Source organism: Colobus angolensis, unplaced genomic scaffold (assembly GCF_000951035.1).
Source record: "Colobus angolensis palliatus isolate OR3802 unplaced genomic scaffold, Cang.pa_1.0 Scaffold52, whole genome shotgun sequence".
NCBI lineage: Eukaryota > Metazoa > Chordata > Mammalia > Primates > Cercopithecidae > Colobus > Colobus angolensis.
In genome coordinates, this window is record NW_012118710.1 from 4,700,921 (window position 1) to 4,718,491 (window position 17,571).

The following is a 17,571-nucleotide window of genomic DNA, read 5'->3' on the forward strand; positions in this document are numbered from 1 at the left end:
GGGTTTCACCATGTTGGCCAGGATGGTCTTGATCTCCTGACCTCGTGATCCACCCGCCTCGGCCTCCCAAAGTGCTAGGATTACAGGCATGAGCCACTGCACCCGGCGGCAAGCATGGCATTCTACACTTGGCTCTGTGATGCAAGGCTGGAAGTCTATAAACATTTCTCCCTCCCCAGCTTGCTTGCTTTCTGGTTCTGCCAACACAGTATGCTAGGCTAGAGGAGGAGACAGCGGACTTGCTTCTTCCTGTCTGTTTGCTGTTTCTGTCAGTGTCAGCCCTGCAATGCCATTCAACCTGTATGCAGCAGTCAGTCAACAACACTTTTCAAGCTGAATGCCCTCAGAGGTACCTGCACCAGGTAGGAGGCGCCACCTCCTGGCCACTCTTCCAAGTTTCCAGGTTCTTTTTATATTTCATGTCATGTCATGTCATGTCCTTTCATTTCATTTATTTCATTTCATTTCATTTGAGACAGGGTCTCACTCTGTCACCCAGGCTGGAGTGCAGTGGCACAATCACAGCTCACCACACCCTTGACCTCCTGGGCTCAGGTGATCCTCCCACCTCAGCCTCCTGAGTAGCTAGGAATACAGGAGCCCACTACCACCTGGCTAATTTTTGTTTTTTGTAGAGACAGGATTTTCTCATGTTGCCCAGGCTGGTCTTGAACTCCTGGGCTCAAGCAATCCACCTGCCTCAGTCTCCCAAAGGGCTAGGATTACAAGTGTAAGCCACTGCGCCCGGCCATTCTTCCAAGTTTCCTGGTTCTAATCACCCCAACCTCTTCCCTTTATTCCCCAGCCCTAGGAATTGTAGCTACTTCCTCCACTTACTATTTTTTGTTACTTCTGTGTTTTCTTTTTCCCTTTTGAGAACTCTAATAACCTATTTAGCTAACTTCCTAAATCAAATGCTAACTAGTGTGGTTTCTGTTTTCCTGCTCAGATCTTGACTTGACGGTTTCTAAATGTAATTCTCCACTTGGGAGAAAAATTCAACCAAGTTCTTTTTTTTTTTTTGAGACGGAGTCTCGCTCTGTCACCCAGGCTGGAGTGCAGTGGCCGGATCTCAGCTCACTGCAAGCTCCGCCTCCCGGGTTCACGCCATTCTCCTGCCTCAGCCTCCCCAGTGGCTGGGACTACAGGCGCTGCCACCTCGCCCGGCTAGTTTTTTTTTTGTATTTTCAGTAGAGACGGGGTTTCACCCTGTTAGCCAGGATGGTCTTGATCTCCTGACCTCGTGATCCACCCGTCTCGGCCTCCCAAAGTGCTGGGATTACAGGCTTGAGCCACCGCGCCCGGCCCCTTTTCTGTAATTTTAACAGGCTTTAGGGATAGGTAAAAATTAAATCTTCTTAAATTCTTACCCTAGAATTCTTGTTTAAAAGATGGGTCAGTGGCTGGGCATGGTGGCTCATGCCTGTAATCCCAGCACTTTGGGAGGCCAAGGTGGTTGGATCACGAGGTCAGGGTTCGAGATCAGCCTGACCAATATGGTGAAACTCCATCTCTACTAAATATACAAAAATTAGCTGGGCATTATTGTGCACATCTGTAATCCCAGCTACTCAGGAGGCTGAGGCAGGATAATCGCTTGAACCCAGGAGGTGGAGGTTGCAGTAAGCCAAGATTGTGCCATTGCACTCCAGCCTAGGCGACAGAGTGAGACTCCGTCTCAAAAAAAAAAACAAAAAAAAAAGATGGGTCAGTATGTATAGCTCAGTTGTGGTGGTAGCGCTGGTTACATAATTGTATGCATTTAACAGAACTCACAGAACTATACCCTAAAGACAGTGAAATTTACTTTATGTAAATTATGCCATAATTTTTTTAATGAAAAAAAGAATGTCCTCAATGAAGCACTAAAAAAGTAGAATTTTATTGTCTTAATGAAAAAAATAATGTCTTTGTCTTTTTTTTTCCTCCCTTTGGACAAAATGGGACAAATCTAAAAATATCCCCAGTAACAGTGAAAGTCTGTAGCTCATGGCCCTCCCAACATGACACTAATTCTATGAAATAGTGGTTTCACAGGAAACTGGCTGAAGCTGAACTCTATTCTATAAACTAAGTTACCAATTTTATCATGTGCCTAACTCTTTCCAAACTTTTTATTTGTTGAATGAAATACAAACTAAAACAAAGGTAATAAAATGTTTTCACAAGCCACAATAATGTGAATTAAAGTTCTATGCCAAAGAAAATTTGATTAAAATTATGCAAGATAGCTAATGTATTTCCTTTCTTCTCTTTTGAGAAATAAATAATCCCAGATGAAGACTGGAGTCAATTCCTTTAAAGTGAATATATGATTACATTTTCCAAAGTGGCTTACCAACATTCCTCCAAACTGAAACCCCAGCCCAAGCAAATCTAACAGCAGAGGAATCAGTAGCACTTGTACTACATAAATTTCATTTACAGATTTGCTTATAGTTTTCATAAGAATTGGACAAAAATTATTAGTAAAGTACATAATAAATTATTTGTATAGCTATATAGTTCAAAATCACTAATAAATTACCTTATGCTCCTATACTGACAATCATAATTTTTTAACTTTTCAAACGCATTTGGATCTCTTCCAAATGCTTCTCTGTTCTGTCCCTCTTGTCCCAGCATCTGGTTCAAACATTTACCAAATAAATTTCGCACAGCATCCCATTCTACTTCCTTCACTGTAAGATGACCTAGCCTCCTACTCCACCATGAGAGGAGACCAATAGCTGTCAATGCCCCTCTGCTCCAATTCCAAACTTGTTGCTTTTCTCCCTTTAGCTCAAAAGAGGTTTCTCAACTCTTTTCCCTTACTTCCTTTGTTTTTGTTTTTGTTTTTGTTTTTGAGACAGAGTCTCGCTTGGTAGGCCAGGCTGGAGTGCGGTAGCATGATCTCGGCTCACTGCAACCGCCACCTCCCTGGTTTGAGCAGTTCTCAGAGTAGCTGCGATTACAGGCGCCTGCCACCACGCACGGCTCATGTTTGTTTTTTGTTTTCTGGCACAAGGTCTTGCTCTGCTGCCCAGGCTGGAGTGCAGTGTTGTGATCTCGGCTCACTATAACCTCCATCTCCCAGGTTCAAGTGGTTCTTCTGCCTCAGCCTCCCAAGTAGCTGGGATTACAGATGTGAGCCACCACACCCAGCTGATTTTTGTATTTTTTAGTAGAGACGGGGTTTCACCACCTTGGCCAGGCTGGTCTCAAACTCCTGACCTCAGGTGACCTGCCCACCTCAGCCTCCCAAAGTGCTGGGATTACAGGCTTGAGTCGCCGCGCCCAGCCTAAAGTTTTACTCTGAAAAAACATAGGGAGTGGCCGGGTACCAAAAATACAAAAGTAGCCGAGCATGGTGGCGGGCGCCTGTAATCCCAGCTACTTGAGAGCCTGAGGCAGGAGAATCGCTTGAACCCGGAAGGTGGAGGTTGCAGTGAGCCAAGATGGTGCCATCACACTCCAGCCTGGGCAAGAAGAGCAAAACTCTGTCTCAAAAAAAAAAAAATTAAAAAAAAAAAAAATAGGCCCGGCGCGGTGGCTCACACCTGTAATCCCAGCACTTTGGAAGGCCGAGGCGGGCGGATGACGAGGTCGGAGATCAAGACCATCCTGGCTAACACAGTGAAACCCCGTCTCTACTAAAAATACAAAAAAATTGGCCAGGCGTGGTGGCAGGCACCTGTCGTCCCAGCTACTCGGGAGGCTGAGGCAGGAGAATAGCGTGAACCCGGGAGGCAGAGCTTGCAGTGAGCCTAGTTCAGGCCACTGCACTCCAGCCTGGGCGACAGAGCGAGGCTCTGTCTCAAAAAAAAAAAAGAAAAAAAGAAAAGGGAGTGATAGATTTCTAATTTTTTCCCTGCCATACCTAAATGTGTTAACATAGTCAAGTCTGTGTTGTAGTTCAGTACATCATCTCAATACAACCAGTTCTATACAGCAATGCTTCTCAAATATTAATGTGCACATGAATCACCTGGGGATCTTAATAAGTTGCAGCAGTAAGTCTGGAAGAGGAGAGATTTTGCATTTCTGTCAGCCTCACAAGTGACACCAAAGCTTCTAGTCCATGGACCACACTTTTTGAGTAGCAAGGTTATAAAAGGTTTCTATACTGTTTGGTTTTCTAATTTGACGATTTATACTATTAAAATGCAAAACATAAAAAGTCAAAAGAACAAATCTGGAAAAAAACATTGCAACATCTGTGACAACATACATACCTTTTTTTTTTTTTTTTTTTTTTTTTTTTAGATCGATTCTTGCTTTGCTGCCCAGGCTGGGATGCAGTGACATGATCTTGGCTTACTGCAACTTCCGCCTCCCGGTTTCAAATAATCCTCCTGCCTCAGCCCCCCTAGTAGCTGGGTTTACAGGTATGTGCCACCATGCCTGGCTAATTTTTGTGTTTTTAGTAGAGACGGGGTTTTGCCATGTTGGCCAGGCTGGTCTCAAATTCTTGACCTCAGGTGATCGACCCTGCCTCAGTCTCCCAAAGTGCTGGGATTACAGGAGTGAGTCACCACGCCCGGCCAACATGCATATGTTTGGTATGAGTTTTCTATTGCTGCAGAAAAATTATCATCCTATACTTTTAAAGTTGCAGAATCATCAATCTAAAAGTACAAACTCTTAAAATGGTTTACAAATGCCCATTACACATTTCCACCTTTATCTCCAAGTACTTCAGCACCATCACCCACCCTATGGGCACAAGTGTACTCAAACCACACTTGACAACTCCTTACACAATGCTAAAATCTTAACTTCTGTAGTGTATCCAACCCTCCCTAACTCTATCCCAGAAAACAGACTTTGGTTTTGATAATACAGCAGGCCTAGCAGAAGTTAGTCATCAGTTTAGAGGTCCTCTCCTCTTTCCCCACTTCGACTGAATTTTGGTCTAATTTGGCCAAGCATTTCATCACTCTATAGTCCCATGACCTACGTATACCAGATTTAGGCAGAGAAAATATGGATCTCTCTTTTTTTTTTTTGAGATGGAGTTTCACTTTTGTCTCCCAGGCTAGAGTGGAATGGTGTGATCTCGGCTCACTGCAACCTCCGCCGCCTCCTGGATTCAAGTGATTTTCCTGCCTCGGCATCCCGAATAGCTGGAATTACAGGTGCCCGCCACCATGCCCGGCTAATTTTTCTATTTTTAGTAGAGACAGGGTTTTGCCATGTGGGCCAGGCTGGTCTCAAACTCCTGACCTCAGGTGATCCGCCCTCCTTGGCCTCCCAAAGTGCTGGGATTACAGGCGTGCCACCGCGCCCAGCCAGATCTTTCTTTAATTTATAATTAATCTTGTCCAGGCACTGTGGCTCACACCTGTAATCCCAGCACTTTTGAAGGCCAAGGCGGGAGGATACCCTGAGATCAGGAGTTCAAGACCAACCTGGCCCACACGGCAAAACCCCGTCTCTACTTAAAATACAAAATTTAGCTGGGCGTGATGGTGGGCACCTGTAATCCCAGCAACTAGGAAGGCTGAAGCAGGAGACTTTGACCCGGGGAAGCGGAGGTTGCAGTGAGCTGAGATTGTGCCACTGCACTCCAGCCTGGGCAACAGAGCAACACTCCGCCTCAAAAATAAAAAATAATTTCTCACTGCTACATGTTTTTCTCATACAATTGTTTAAACTGTGATATAATCAACATGCTATAAACTCTACCCTTTTAAAATGTACAATTCAGTAGTCTTTAGTATATTCAGAGTTGTGCAACCATCACCATTGATTTTAGAAGATTTCTTATTTTTTGTTTTCTATTTTTTATTTTTTTTTAGAGACAAGGTCTCACTATGTTGCCCAGGCTGGTCTCAAACTCCTGAACTCAGGCAATCCTCTGGCTTCGGCCACCCAAAGTGCTGGGATTGATTACAGGTGAGAGCCATCTCACCAGGCCCCGATTTTAGAACATTTCATCATCCCAAAAAGCATATTCTCACCTACACTGCCAGTCCCCCAACCTCTGGCAACCATTAAGCTTTCTGTCTCTAGATTTACCTACTCTGGCCATTTCATATAAATGGAATTACACAATATGCAGTCTTTCTGACTGACTTTGCTCACGTAGTGTGATGTTTTCAAGGTTCATTCATATTGTAGCACACATCAGTAGTTCATTCCTTTCTATGGCCAAATATTCCATTGTATGAATATAGTAACACCATATTTTGTTTATCGATGCATCAGTCGTTATGTCCTTACAACATTCCTGTATTCGAATAAAGAACCAGGGTTCTGAGAGGTTCACTCTTTTATTATAACCCAAATAATAAAATGACATTTGGGGCCAAGCGCAGTGGCTCACGCCTGTAATCCCAACACTTCGGGAGGCCGAGGAACAGGGGAAAGGGGGATCACTTGAAGTCAGGAGTTCAAGACCATCCTGGCCAACATGGCGAAACCCCTCTCTGCTAAAAATACAAAGATTAGCCGGGCGTGGTGGCGGGCGCCTGTAATCCTAGCTACTCAGGAGGCTGAAGCAGGAGAATCGCTTAAACACGCGAGATGGAGGTTGCAGTGAGCCGAGATGGTGCCACTGCACTCCAGCCTGGGCAACAGAGCAAGACTCCATCTCACAAAAAATAAATAAATAAATAACATTTCCACTTTTTGGCGATTATGAATAATGATGCTATGAACAAGGGTGGACAAGCTTTATGTGAACATATGTTTTCAGTTTTCTTGGGTATATAGCCAAGAGTGGGCTTCCTGGGTGTTATACTCATTCTAATGCTTAATGTTTCGAGGAACTAGCAAACTATTTTCCACCATTTTACATCCCCACCAGCAATGTACGAGAATTTCTCTATTACATTTTCAACAAATGAGGATAATTCTTGAACGAATAGAGAGGTGTGTCGCCACCGTAGAACGACAACCCACTACCCAGAAGACTGCATTAAGAAAGCAGAAGTATATGTCCGGCGGGAAAATAGAATAAAATGTTACAGGTCCAAGCGTATTAGGCAAGTGAGTTAACCTCGTAGAGCCCCGGTTCCTTATTCGAAAAAATAAAAAAAAAGGGCGGGGGGGGGTGCTGCTGTAATGCCATTTTACCTTGCAGTCGCCGTGAAAATTAAATCAGTCAATCCGCGTAAAGGTGCTTTACAACACTGATTATTCACGATTCGATCTCAGGCAAGGCATTGGGGCAAACGGCTAAATGCCCAGAACCTCCCCCTCGCAAAGGTTGTTTCCCCTCGGGAGGGTCACTGAGCGACATCGGGGGCTGCAGTCACTTCCCTTCCCGGGGAGAGCCGGACTGCCAGTCACGCAGGATAAACTGCTAGAGCTGGAGCAGATCCGTGCCACCCCTACCCAGCACCGCTCCCAGGAGAGAGATCTGCAGCCTACTGCTAAGCTTAGTAAGCCCGAGCAGGATCTTTCTTTTTTAAATGGTAATAAACATATTTTTTGCGGTCGAAGCAGAAAAGGAGGGGCAAAGGGAACACAAGCATATCCCCCAACCTCTGATCCCAGTCTTGGTCTCTCCAACACCGCCCCCCCCCGACCCTCCTCCACATGAGGAAAACAAATATGAAACCCGATCCTTTACGAATCCCAGCCCCAAGGGCCCTCACCTCCCCGCAAGGACAGAGGGTGCAAAGCTTACCTGGTGACTTCCTCCGGCTCGACCAGGCTCTGGCCAGGCGCCTCCAGAGGAATAGTAGCCATCGCCTCCTCCGCCTTCTCCCAGCCAGGTGGTCTCCGCTGGGCCGCCCCCGCGCACCCGCCAGGAAATGGGAGGCTGGGGAGGTTCGGGGCGAAGAGGATATAAGGGTGGAGGTGGGTGCACTGGCACATCGCCACCCCCAGGCCCGTAGTAGCGGCCGTAGTGCGGACCGTCACTGGGGCCGTAGCCCGAGCGCCTCAGGGCCGACATGGGCTCTCCTGCCCTGAAGCGCTTCCCGCCCCCCCGCCCCCCACGGCCGACCCATCGCGCAGGCGCCCGCGGGCGATTGCGAATGGATAGCAGCGAAGGGGGTCGGACGACGTCAGCCAATCCCAGGCCCGGTCCCGCCCCTTCTGCTGCTGAGCCCGGAGAGTTGAGGGACGGAGGTTCGTGACTCTGGGGTCTCGGGAACCCGGGGACGAGGGAAGACACCGTGTTCCTTAGGAGGGAGTATACGTTTCTTCGCCATCTATCCAATGGATATTCCTCTTCCCTACTTAACAGGAATAGGGAAAGGGTGTCCCCCAACCGTACGGCTGCCCCTCCTCTTCCTGGGGGCCCGCACGTGTTACAGGAAGTGGGTGGGAGTAATATGGAGGAGCTTCCGGCAGGCCCCGGCGGCTGAAAGCCGGGGCAGAAGTGCTGGTCTCAGTCGGGATTCCGGGCTTGGTCCCGCCGAGGCGGCGACTGCGGTAGGAGGGAGGAGGTTTTGGACGCGCTGGCCCCCCGCCGCTGTGCATTGCAGCGTTATTTCAGTTCAAAATGAACTATATGCCCGGCACCGCCAGCCTCATCGAGGACATTGACAGTGAGTAGTTAATCTCCTCCCGGTGGAGCCTGGGGTGAGACCCGCCCGGGCGGGCTCCTCTTCCGAAGAAGCTTGTAAAATGAGTCCCGGGCGGGGCCGGTGTGTTCTGAGCCCAATCCGGGCGTTCCGCGTCGATGTCCTCCACAGCTGCGGTACATAACGCTTGCCCACCCAGTAGCCTGCTACTTGTTCTGCTCCTCGCAGCCTCCGCCGGCCCTCTGGCTGGTGAGCCCCAAGCGATGGAACTCATTCGTACTTTCGTGGGTCGCGGCAGCAGAGGGCTGAACACGAAAGAAGCCCGGGGAGGGCTTCTCCCCCGTCCACTCTTGCCTGCAGTATTTCGAAGTATCAGCGTGTTACCAGTGGATGGATCGGAATACCTAGAGAAAGGATTTATTAAAAAGCAAAAATATTAAGACAGCGGCGGTTGGACTTAATTGGCAGTAAACGTAGGCACTCTACGGTGTGGCCATTTGCTAGCTTATTTTACTGTGAGGGTCATTAGCACCTTCAGGTTATTGTAGTAGAGACCACTGTTAGACATGGTATATTGACTTTTCTGGAAAATCACTTGCAACTTTTTTTTTTTTTAAGACAATTCATTTTTGCTTTTACTAAGAAGACCTCCTTTATTCCTAGTTTTTGTCCGGAAGAGGAGCTCAGTCCTATACAAAAGCGGAAAGAACCGCCTGCAGTTGTCCTGGCTTTCATTTTTTCTAAATTCTATCTGTTCATTATTCCTCAAGCAACATTTTTTATCGTTTTAATCACGTGATCTTTCTCATTAACTTACTGTTTCAAGATGATTTACACATAGTTTTAAACAAGTTGCAATCGTCTCAGTTACTCTGTGAATATACGATTTAGAATGTATGGTTAAAATTTCGTTTTATGGGCCTGGCGGGGTGGCTCACGCCTGTAATCCCAGCACTTTGGAAGGCCAAGGCGGGCATATCGCCAAAAAAAAAAAAAAAAATCTGTCAACCATAAAATGAATTTTTTTTTTTTTTGAGACAGTCTTGCTCTGTCGCCGAGGCTGGAGTGCAGTGGCACGATCTCGGCTCACTGGAACCTCCATCTCCCGGGTTCAAACGATTCTTGTGCCTCAGCCTCGCCAATAACGGATTACAGGCGCCTGCCACCACACCCAGCTAATTTTTGCATTTTTTAGTACAGACGCGGTTCGCCATGCTAGCCAGGCAGGTCTCCAACTCCTGACCTCAGGTGATCCACCCACCTCCGCCTGCCAGAATGCTGGGATTACAGGCGTGAGCCACCGCCCCCGGCCGACAGATAGTTTTTTTTAACCCAACTTACTTATTTTGCTATGTAAGGAAAATGTAGTGTAATTGGACTAAATACATATTAACATCTATATGAACCTGTTATGTGTAACAGGATGTTTTATTTTAATTGCTTGAGGATGCCCTTTTGCCCTCATCTCTCATGTATCCTCTAACACATCCTGCCATTTTACTAAAAATCAGTTTTGCTTTTTGGCCCTCTAACCCCTACCACTTTGTAGATTCCAGACCCCCCACTTTATGAAAACTTGGAAACCGTTTAATATGCACCCTTTGCTCCCCCACCCTAACACACAGTTTCCTGCCTGTCTTTCTGTATTTCCACCCATCCTCTAATTTCAGTAGGGAGGGTTCCTCCCTTTTTGTCGTCTGTTATTACTCTCTCCTCTCACTGCTTCTGGAACCTTTTTTCGTTGTTACCCTTTTTCTTTCATATCCTCTGTCTCTCCCAACCCCTGCGTTCTTCCCCTCATATGTGTTATTGTCTATCCATCTCAAATATTTTCTCCGTTCTCTTCATCATATTCCCATCCCTTTTTTAACATCTTTATCCCCAAACCCCGAGTCATTTTCATTTTGTCTGTTTCCTTATCACCTTCAATAGACCACTTATATTACTCCTGCAATCTAATTTTTATCCTGAACACACTAGCCAAGCTGCATTCTTCAGTTATTCGTCTAAGGCATTCTTCTGCGTTCTCTCCCCTCTGCAGCACTGTGATACTGTCCCCACCAGATTCATTAATTCTCTTCTCTTGATTTCTCTAACAACTGGTACTTGGTGATTTTCTTACCTCTCTGGCTCTTACTGTCCTCCAGTATAGATGGTCACTTGGATGCCATGTGGCCTACTTCTTTAAATCTTTAGTAGATCTCCTGTACTTTAGTAATTTTATATCACCTCTTTGCAGATTTATCCAAAATTGCTTTCTCTAATCTTGACGTCTTTGGTTTTTCAGTCTTACTGTTTCCAACTATCTGCGTATGTTTCTGTTTAAGTGTCCTGATAGCACACTTTAGAATCACAAAGAGCTAATAACCTTCACCCTGAGCTTGCTGCTTTTATTCCCAACTCTTGGTAAATAGTTTTGTGATGTCTCATAAAATTCCTCCATCTTTATCTCGCATCCCACCCTCTCACATATACCCACTTATACAAACTCAGTTAACAGACTCCATCACTTTATGTTTTCTTGTTCCCTGTGAAGTCAAATCCAAATGCAGCCTGTCCCCAGTACTTTTCTGACTTTATCTACTGTCCTTTCCCTTCACAGCCTCAGCTTTTAGCTAAACATGGATGTATGGCCCTTTTTTTCCTCCTCTTTAGTTTACAGATTTCCTTCTCCCCCCAGCCTCCTTTCTATCACTCTTCCCGTGCCCTAAAATTATCTACCTTTCAAGGTCCAACTCTGATACCTCCTTCAGAAATACAGCTTCTCTCTCTGTAGTCTCATATAATTAAGATTTGCTTTCTGTGGTACTTATTTATAGTCCAAGGAAGAGTATAAATTCCTTCAGGGCAGAGTCACTGTGTTTTTCCTCTGTTCTGCATCTAGAAGGTACTTTAGGCATGGAATGAAAGAAATTTTGCTGGGTGTGTTAGTAACTGGCTTATTCTCATTCTTCAGTGTCAGCTCAAAGTCACCTCTTCAGAGAGGCTTTCCCTTGCCACCCTTCCTTCTGTAACCACTTCTCTCCCTTCATCATACTGCCTTGCTAGTTTGTTAATTATTCCATTGTCCTAATCACAATAGGTTATTTTCTTGTTTGTTTGTCCTCCTCCACCATGAATATAAATTCATAACGTTGGTGACTTTCTAAGTCTCATTCTCTACTGTATGTTTAGACCCCAGAACAGCACATGCCCTCTCAGTAAATATTGAATTTCTGCTCTAGCTTATTATTAGAGTCTTCATTTTAAATGCCTGAAGCATTGTGTTTTTATTTAAAGCCTTCCCTGTTTACAAACAAAATGTGAGATAGAAGCTCGTCTTTTGAGGACAAAATAATTCTATAAATAAGATCATAAGAATCATCTAGACTGTATTTGTCAATTTGCAGATACAAAAACTGACATGACACTGAAGGTTTAAGTGTCAAACATAAGGGTCTTTGGCTAGGCACCGTGGCTCACACCTGTAATCCCAGCACTTTGAGAAGCCGAGGTGGACGGATCATCTGAAGTCAGGAGTTTGAGACCAGCCTGGCCAACATGGTGATACCCTGTCTCTACTAAAAATACAACAATTAGCCAGGCATGATGGCGAACTCCTGTAGTCCCAGCTACAAAGGAGGCTGAGGCAGGAGGATCACTTGAACCTGGGAGGCAGAGGTTGTAGTAAGCCGAGATTGTGCCACTGTCCTCCAGCCTGGGTGACAGAGTGAGACTCTGTCTCAAAAAAAAAACAAAAAAAGACTTAAGGGTCTAGAGCCAGCTGAGTCAGGCTTCCTGATGCCGTGCCCTGTCCTTTTCCCCCTCTGCCATACTGCTCTGATTCTTTTCATCACTGATGTTATCTAAATCCGGGCTACTGTGCTGCTTTCTTCAGTTTTCCAGTGAACTTGAACTTCACCTTAAATGCATTGGCAGAGGAAATGGTACAGCTTAAACTGTTATTTATTTTTATTATTATCCTAAATACTCACTGAACTTGTCAGTTTTCATTTAAAAGACTTTTTCTCCTCTCCCCAGAAAAGCACTTGGTTCTGCTTCGAGATGGAAGGACACTTATAGGCTTTTTAAGAAGCATTGATCAATTTGGTATGTATGAATTTATGGACATCTCTCATACTCTGGATAATAACAGCTTCCCACTGCATTTTTTGTTATTTAATATTGAAATTTATCTGCAACTTTTTCACATGTGTGACTTAGTAGGACTGATCTTAGTGAGTGTATCATTGTTTTCTATACATTCAGATTAGGTTGTTCAAAGCTTATGTGTATTTCCAAGTTCATGTTTCTAAAACTGGCTTTCACTAGAATCCCCAGTAGGGGGAGCCAAATGATAGAAATAAACTCAGTCCGCTGAAGAGGCTGCTCATCTTGTTTTGTTTTGTTTTGTTTTGTTTGTTTTTTGTTGAGCTCTCACTCTGTCGCCCAGGCTGGAGTGCAGTGGCACAATCTTGGCTCACTGCAACCTCCGCCTCCCGGATTCAAGCGATTCTTGTGTCTCAGCCTCCCAAGTAGCTGTAATTATAGGCTCCAGCCACCACACCCAGCTAATTTTTCTATTTTTAGTAGAGATGGAGTTTCGCCCTGTTGGCCAGGCTGGTTTCGAACTCCTGACCTCAGGTGATCCACCCACCCAGCTGAGCTGGACAGGTGTTCTGCTCCTCATGGCTCTAGGACAGTCCCTTGGTGTCTAGAAGGTGAGTCGGCTAGTTTGAAGGAGCTTCACTCACATGTCTGGTGCACTGGTGGGGACAGCTGGAAGGCTGGTCTTAGCTCCCATAGTGCTGGGATTACAGGCGTGAGCCACTGTGCCTGGCCCAAGGCTGCTTATTTCTACATTGGCAGGGTATAGTGACTTCAGAGCAGTTCCAGAAGTAAAGGTAATCCCTCCCTAGCCAATGAAAATTGGGTAGAAGGCATTTCCTGTATTTTAAGGACCCCAGCATTAAGCTTAATACTTTACGTATAGGAACACATTGGAATAAGAGGCCTCTGTCTTCGTTTTGCATCCTGCATTTTTCTTAAGTTAAAAGATTATGTTTCCTTCTGTTTCAAGGAACTTCATGTTCATGCTAACATTTATTGGATATCTGCAAAATCACTGGATTTGAGCATGAGGAAAAAACGTAATTAAAACATTGTAAGAATTATGGAAGATACAAACATAGATTTCTCCTTCACTTCAAATAGGACAAGTAGTACTAATTAAAAGAGGAAAAATGGCCGGGCGCGGTGGCTCAAGCCTGTAATCCCAGCACTCTGGGAGGCCGAGACGGGCGGATCACGAGGTCAGAAGATCGAGACCATCCTGGCTAACACGGTGAAACCCCGTCTCTACTAAAAAATACAAAAAACTAGCCGGGCACCTGTAGTCCCAGCTACTCGGGAGGCTGAGGCAGGAGAATGGCGTAAACCCGGGAGGCGGAGCTTGCAGTGAGCTGAGATCCGGCCACTGCACTCCAGCCTGGGCGACAGAGCAAGACTCCATCTCAAAAAAAAAAAAAGAGGAAAAATAATTATTGTTAACAAATTGGAGTCCTGATTCTTAAGTCAGATTCATCAGAGTACTTTGAATGAAAGGTAGTGAATATTAAGTTGACTTTTAGATTGCAGGTATAGTTATCTGTCAAGGTGAAAAAATAGGTTTTTGCTGTATCATAACCCATGGATACCTGCATTGGGTTAAATGAATCCTAATTACATGAATCCTAATTACTAAAACAAAGTTGAATCTTCAGCAGATCATCACATACACACACCCACACAAAAAGAAAAGCTGTTTCTTTCCAGAAAACAAAATTCTGATCTCTGTGGTTGTTTAGACCCAAGTTTTCCAAGGTCCTTATATTTTCCTATGGCTTTTTTGGTATTAGCAATTAACTTATAAAGGAATTTATTTCTCTTATTTCTACCATCATTCATGTATTAGCCCAACATAATCCCAGACGTCTCCTAACTGGTATGTCTCAATGAAATAGGAGAAGATTATTTGAAATTTTAGCCTTCCTCAGAATTAGAAATCTTGAGGGTTGGGCACTGTGGCTCACGCCTGTAATCTCAGCACTTGGGGAGGCTGAGGCGGGCAGATCACAAGGTCAGGAGTTCGAGACCACCCCGGCCAATATGGTGATCCCTGTCTCTACTAAAAATACAAGAATTAGCCGGGAGTGCTGGCAGGCACCTGTAGTCCCAGCTACTCCGGAGGCTGAGGCAGGAGAATTGCTTAAACTGGGAGGCGGAGGTTGCAGTGAGCTGAGATCGTGCCACTGCAGTCTAGCCTGGGCAACAGAGCAAGACTCAGTCTCAAAAAAATAAATAAATAAAAAGAATTATAAAGCTTGGAAATCGTGTTTAGCTAAATCTTTTCTGTTCAAAATAAATGATTATTGAGTTATGGACCTTTACCCAATAGGTAAACTAAATATCTTTGTTTTTTCCCTATACACTTATAGCAAACTTAGTACTACATCAGACTGTGGAGCGTATTCATGTGGGCAAAAAATACGGTGATATTCCTCGAGGGATTTTTGTGGTCAGAGGAGAAAATGTGGTCCTACTAGGAGAAATAGTAAGTGAAAACTGTTAAGCTGCTGTAGATCTTCATATTCATGCTAGTTAGACTTCTTTTTTTTTTTTTGTCTTTTCAAGAGAGAATAAAAATATTTTCCACATTTTATCTGGCTTCTTACAGGCAACTACCAAATTAGGGAAGCTACAGAGAATACTTAACTTTGTTTCAGTGCCTTTTGGTATTTTAAAGATTTTTGATCCCACTGGCAGCAAAGTATCTTTTTACTGGATACCAGTAAAAAATACTATTCTGTAACAAATGTGTTCATTAATATATTTGTTTAATAGCAGAAAATTGACAAAGCTTGATTTATATATGCTGGGGAAGGTGTGACTTACATACGCTGGAATATTTTACAGTCATTTAAACAATTGGATACAAGTAGTTTTTCATGGCATAAAGCTAATGCACAGTATTTGAGGGAAGCACACATTGCATATATAGTACAATGTGATATCCATATTAGTAAAGGGGGAAAGGGAAAGAGTGGCTATAGGAAAAGCTTTTCTGTTACCTATCACGAGAATGGAATTCAGTCTTACTTGAATCCTTAGCTCACAGCCAGGGAGAGGGCATTTTGGTATCTGTGCCAGAAAGACCAGCTGGCAGGTGAAAGGTTAAATCAGTTTTTCTGAGGTGTTGTTGCTGTAGGTCTTTGTGTGTGCAGACATAAACACACACACACCCCTACTAGAAGTACTCAGATAATTTTTTAGGTGCCTTATTTAAAACGTTTGATTTCATCTTGCTACTTCTGATTATTGGGTTTGCAAGGAAAATAAAAATATCTTCAAGAGTAGTTGAAATTAAGGGTTGAGCCAGCACTGTCTTCTTTTTTCTTCCAAAAACTTTGGTGTTTGCTTAATTTTTAAAGTTTTTCATACTGTTTTCTAAATACCTAGCCATGTCGTCAATCAATTTGCAGAAGTCTTTAGAGTGGTTTGGTTTGTAGCCATTTTTAACAGCCATTTGAGAAAGCAGGAGATAATTCTGCCAGGGTTGGGTTGGTTCAGAGACCTCATATTGGAAATAGTCAGCTAGAAATGACTAATCCATGCTATTAATCAGTACTGCCCAAGTGCTGCTGTGAAATATATGAAATATCTTTTTCTTATTTATAAAATATTTTTGTAGTTTGTACTTTTAGTTCAGTTTATCATTTCTTACATGTTTAAGGAGCAGAAATTATTTTTTGTTTTTTGGGTTTGTTTTTTGTTTTTTTTTTTTTTGAGACAGAGTTTTGCTCCTGTTGCCCAGGTTGAAGTGCAATGGTGCGATCCTGGCTCACTGCAACCTCCGCCTCTCAGGTTCAAGCGATTCTCCTGCCTAGCCTCCCAAGTAGCTGGGATTACAGATGCTAATTTTTGTATTTTTAGTAGAGATGTTGTTTCACTATGTTGGCCAGGCTGGTCTTGAACTCCTCACCTCAGGCGATCTACCTGCCTCGGCCTCCCAGTGTGGTGGGATTACAGGCATGAGCCACCATGCCCAGCCAGGCAGCAGAAATTGTTTTCTTCTTATGTCACGTAAAGGCTGAAATGAGGCCAGGCACAGTTGCTCACGCCTGTAATCCCAACACTCGGGAGGCTGAGACGGGCGGATCACTAGGTCAAGAGATTGAGACCATCCTGGCTAACACAGTGAAACCCAATCTCTATTAAAAATACAAAAAAATTAGCCAGGTGTGGTGGTGGGCACCTGTAGTCCCAGCTACTTGGGAGGTTGAGGCAGGAGAATGGCATGAATCCAGGAGGCAGAGGTTGCAGTGAGCCGAGATCGCACCGCTGTACTCCAGCCTGGGCGACAGAGCAAGATTCCATCTCAAAAAAAAAAGAAGGTCTGAAACAAAGCACCTAGTACCCAAGGGGAGATACTAAATGACTGTAAAGTAGTCTTCCAGTACTTTTTTTCTTCCAGAGATGGGGTCTCACTGTGTTGCCCAGGCTAGATTCAAACTCCTAGGCTTAGGCAGTCCTCCTGTCTCAGCCTCCCAAGTAGCTGGGACTATAGGTACATGTCACTATGCTTGGTACGCCAGTCTATAGGGGAGCTGACCCATCTCTGTGTGGTGGGGTTATAGATGATTTTTTAAAATACTTTTCTGAATGTAATTTTGAAGAGGCAACATATCAGAGGAAAAGACTTACGTTACAATACTGGGGTGGGTGCAGTGGCTCACATCTGCAATCCCAGTGCTTTGGGAGGCCGAGATAGGCAGATCGCTTAAGCCCCAAGAGACCAGCCTGGGCAATGTGGCCAAACCCTGTCTTTCCAAAAAAATACAAAAATTAGCCAGGGGTGATGGTGCAGATGACCGGTCCCAGCTACTCAGGAGGCTGAGGTGGGAGATTCACCTGAGCTCAGGGAGGTCGAGGCTACAATGAGCCGTGATTGTACCACTACACTCCAACCTGGGTGACAGAGCAAGACCCTGTCTCAAAAAAAAAATTCACCGATACTGTGCTTCTGTTTTATAGTAGTAAATGTGGCGGATCTGCTTTTTCTTTTTTTTTTTTTAATTTCTTTTTTCTTTTTATT

At 44.5% G+C, this 17,571-nt stretch overlaps 2 protein-coding genes across 3 annotated transcripts in view; one reads left to right on the top strand and one right to left on the bottom strand.

Annotated features, from left to right (window-relative positions):
* BAG4 (BCL2-associated athanogene 4) overlaps nt 1-8,164 on the bottom strand; it is a 34,868-nt gene extending 26,704 nt beyond the window's left edge. For both annotated transcript variants that reach the window (XM_011960699.1, XM_011960700.1), the window contains exon 1: nt 7,616-8,164. In XM_011960699.1, coding sequence (XP_011816089.1) covers nt 7,616-7,885 — 270 coding nt within the window. In that variant the 5' untranslated portion in view covers nt 7,886-8,164. The remainder of the gene's footprint in view (nt 1-7,615) is intronic.
* Nucleotides 8,028-17,571, top strand: part of LSM1 (LSM1, U6 small nuclear RNA associated) — a 15,105-nt gene continuing 5,561 nt past the window's right edge. The window contains exons 1-3 of the mRNA XM_011960698.1: nt 8,028-8,483; nt 12,480-12,548; nt 14,915-15,030. Coding sequence (XP_011816088.1) covers nt 8,438-8,483; nt 12,480-12,548; nt 14,915-15,030 — 231 coding nt within the window. The 5' untranslated portion in view covers nt 8,028-8,437. The remainder of the gene's footprint in view (nt 8,484-12,479; nt 12,549-14,914; nt 15,031-17,571) is intronic.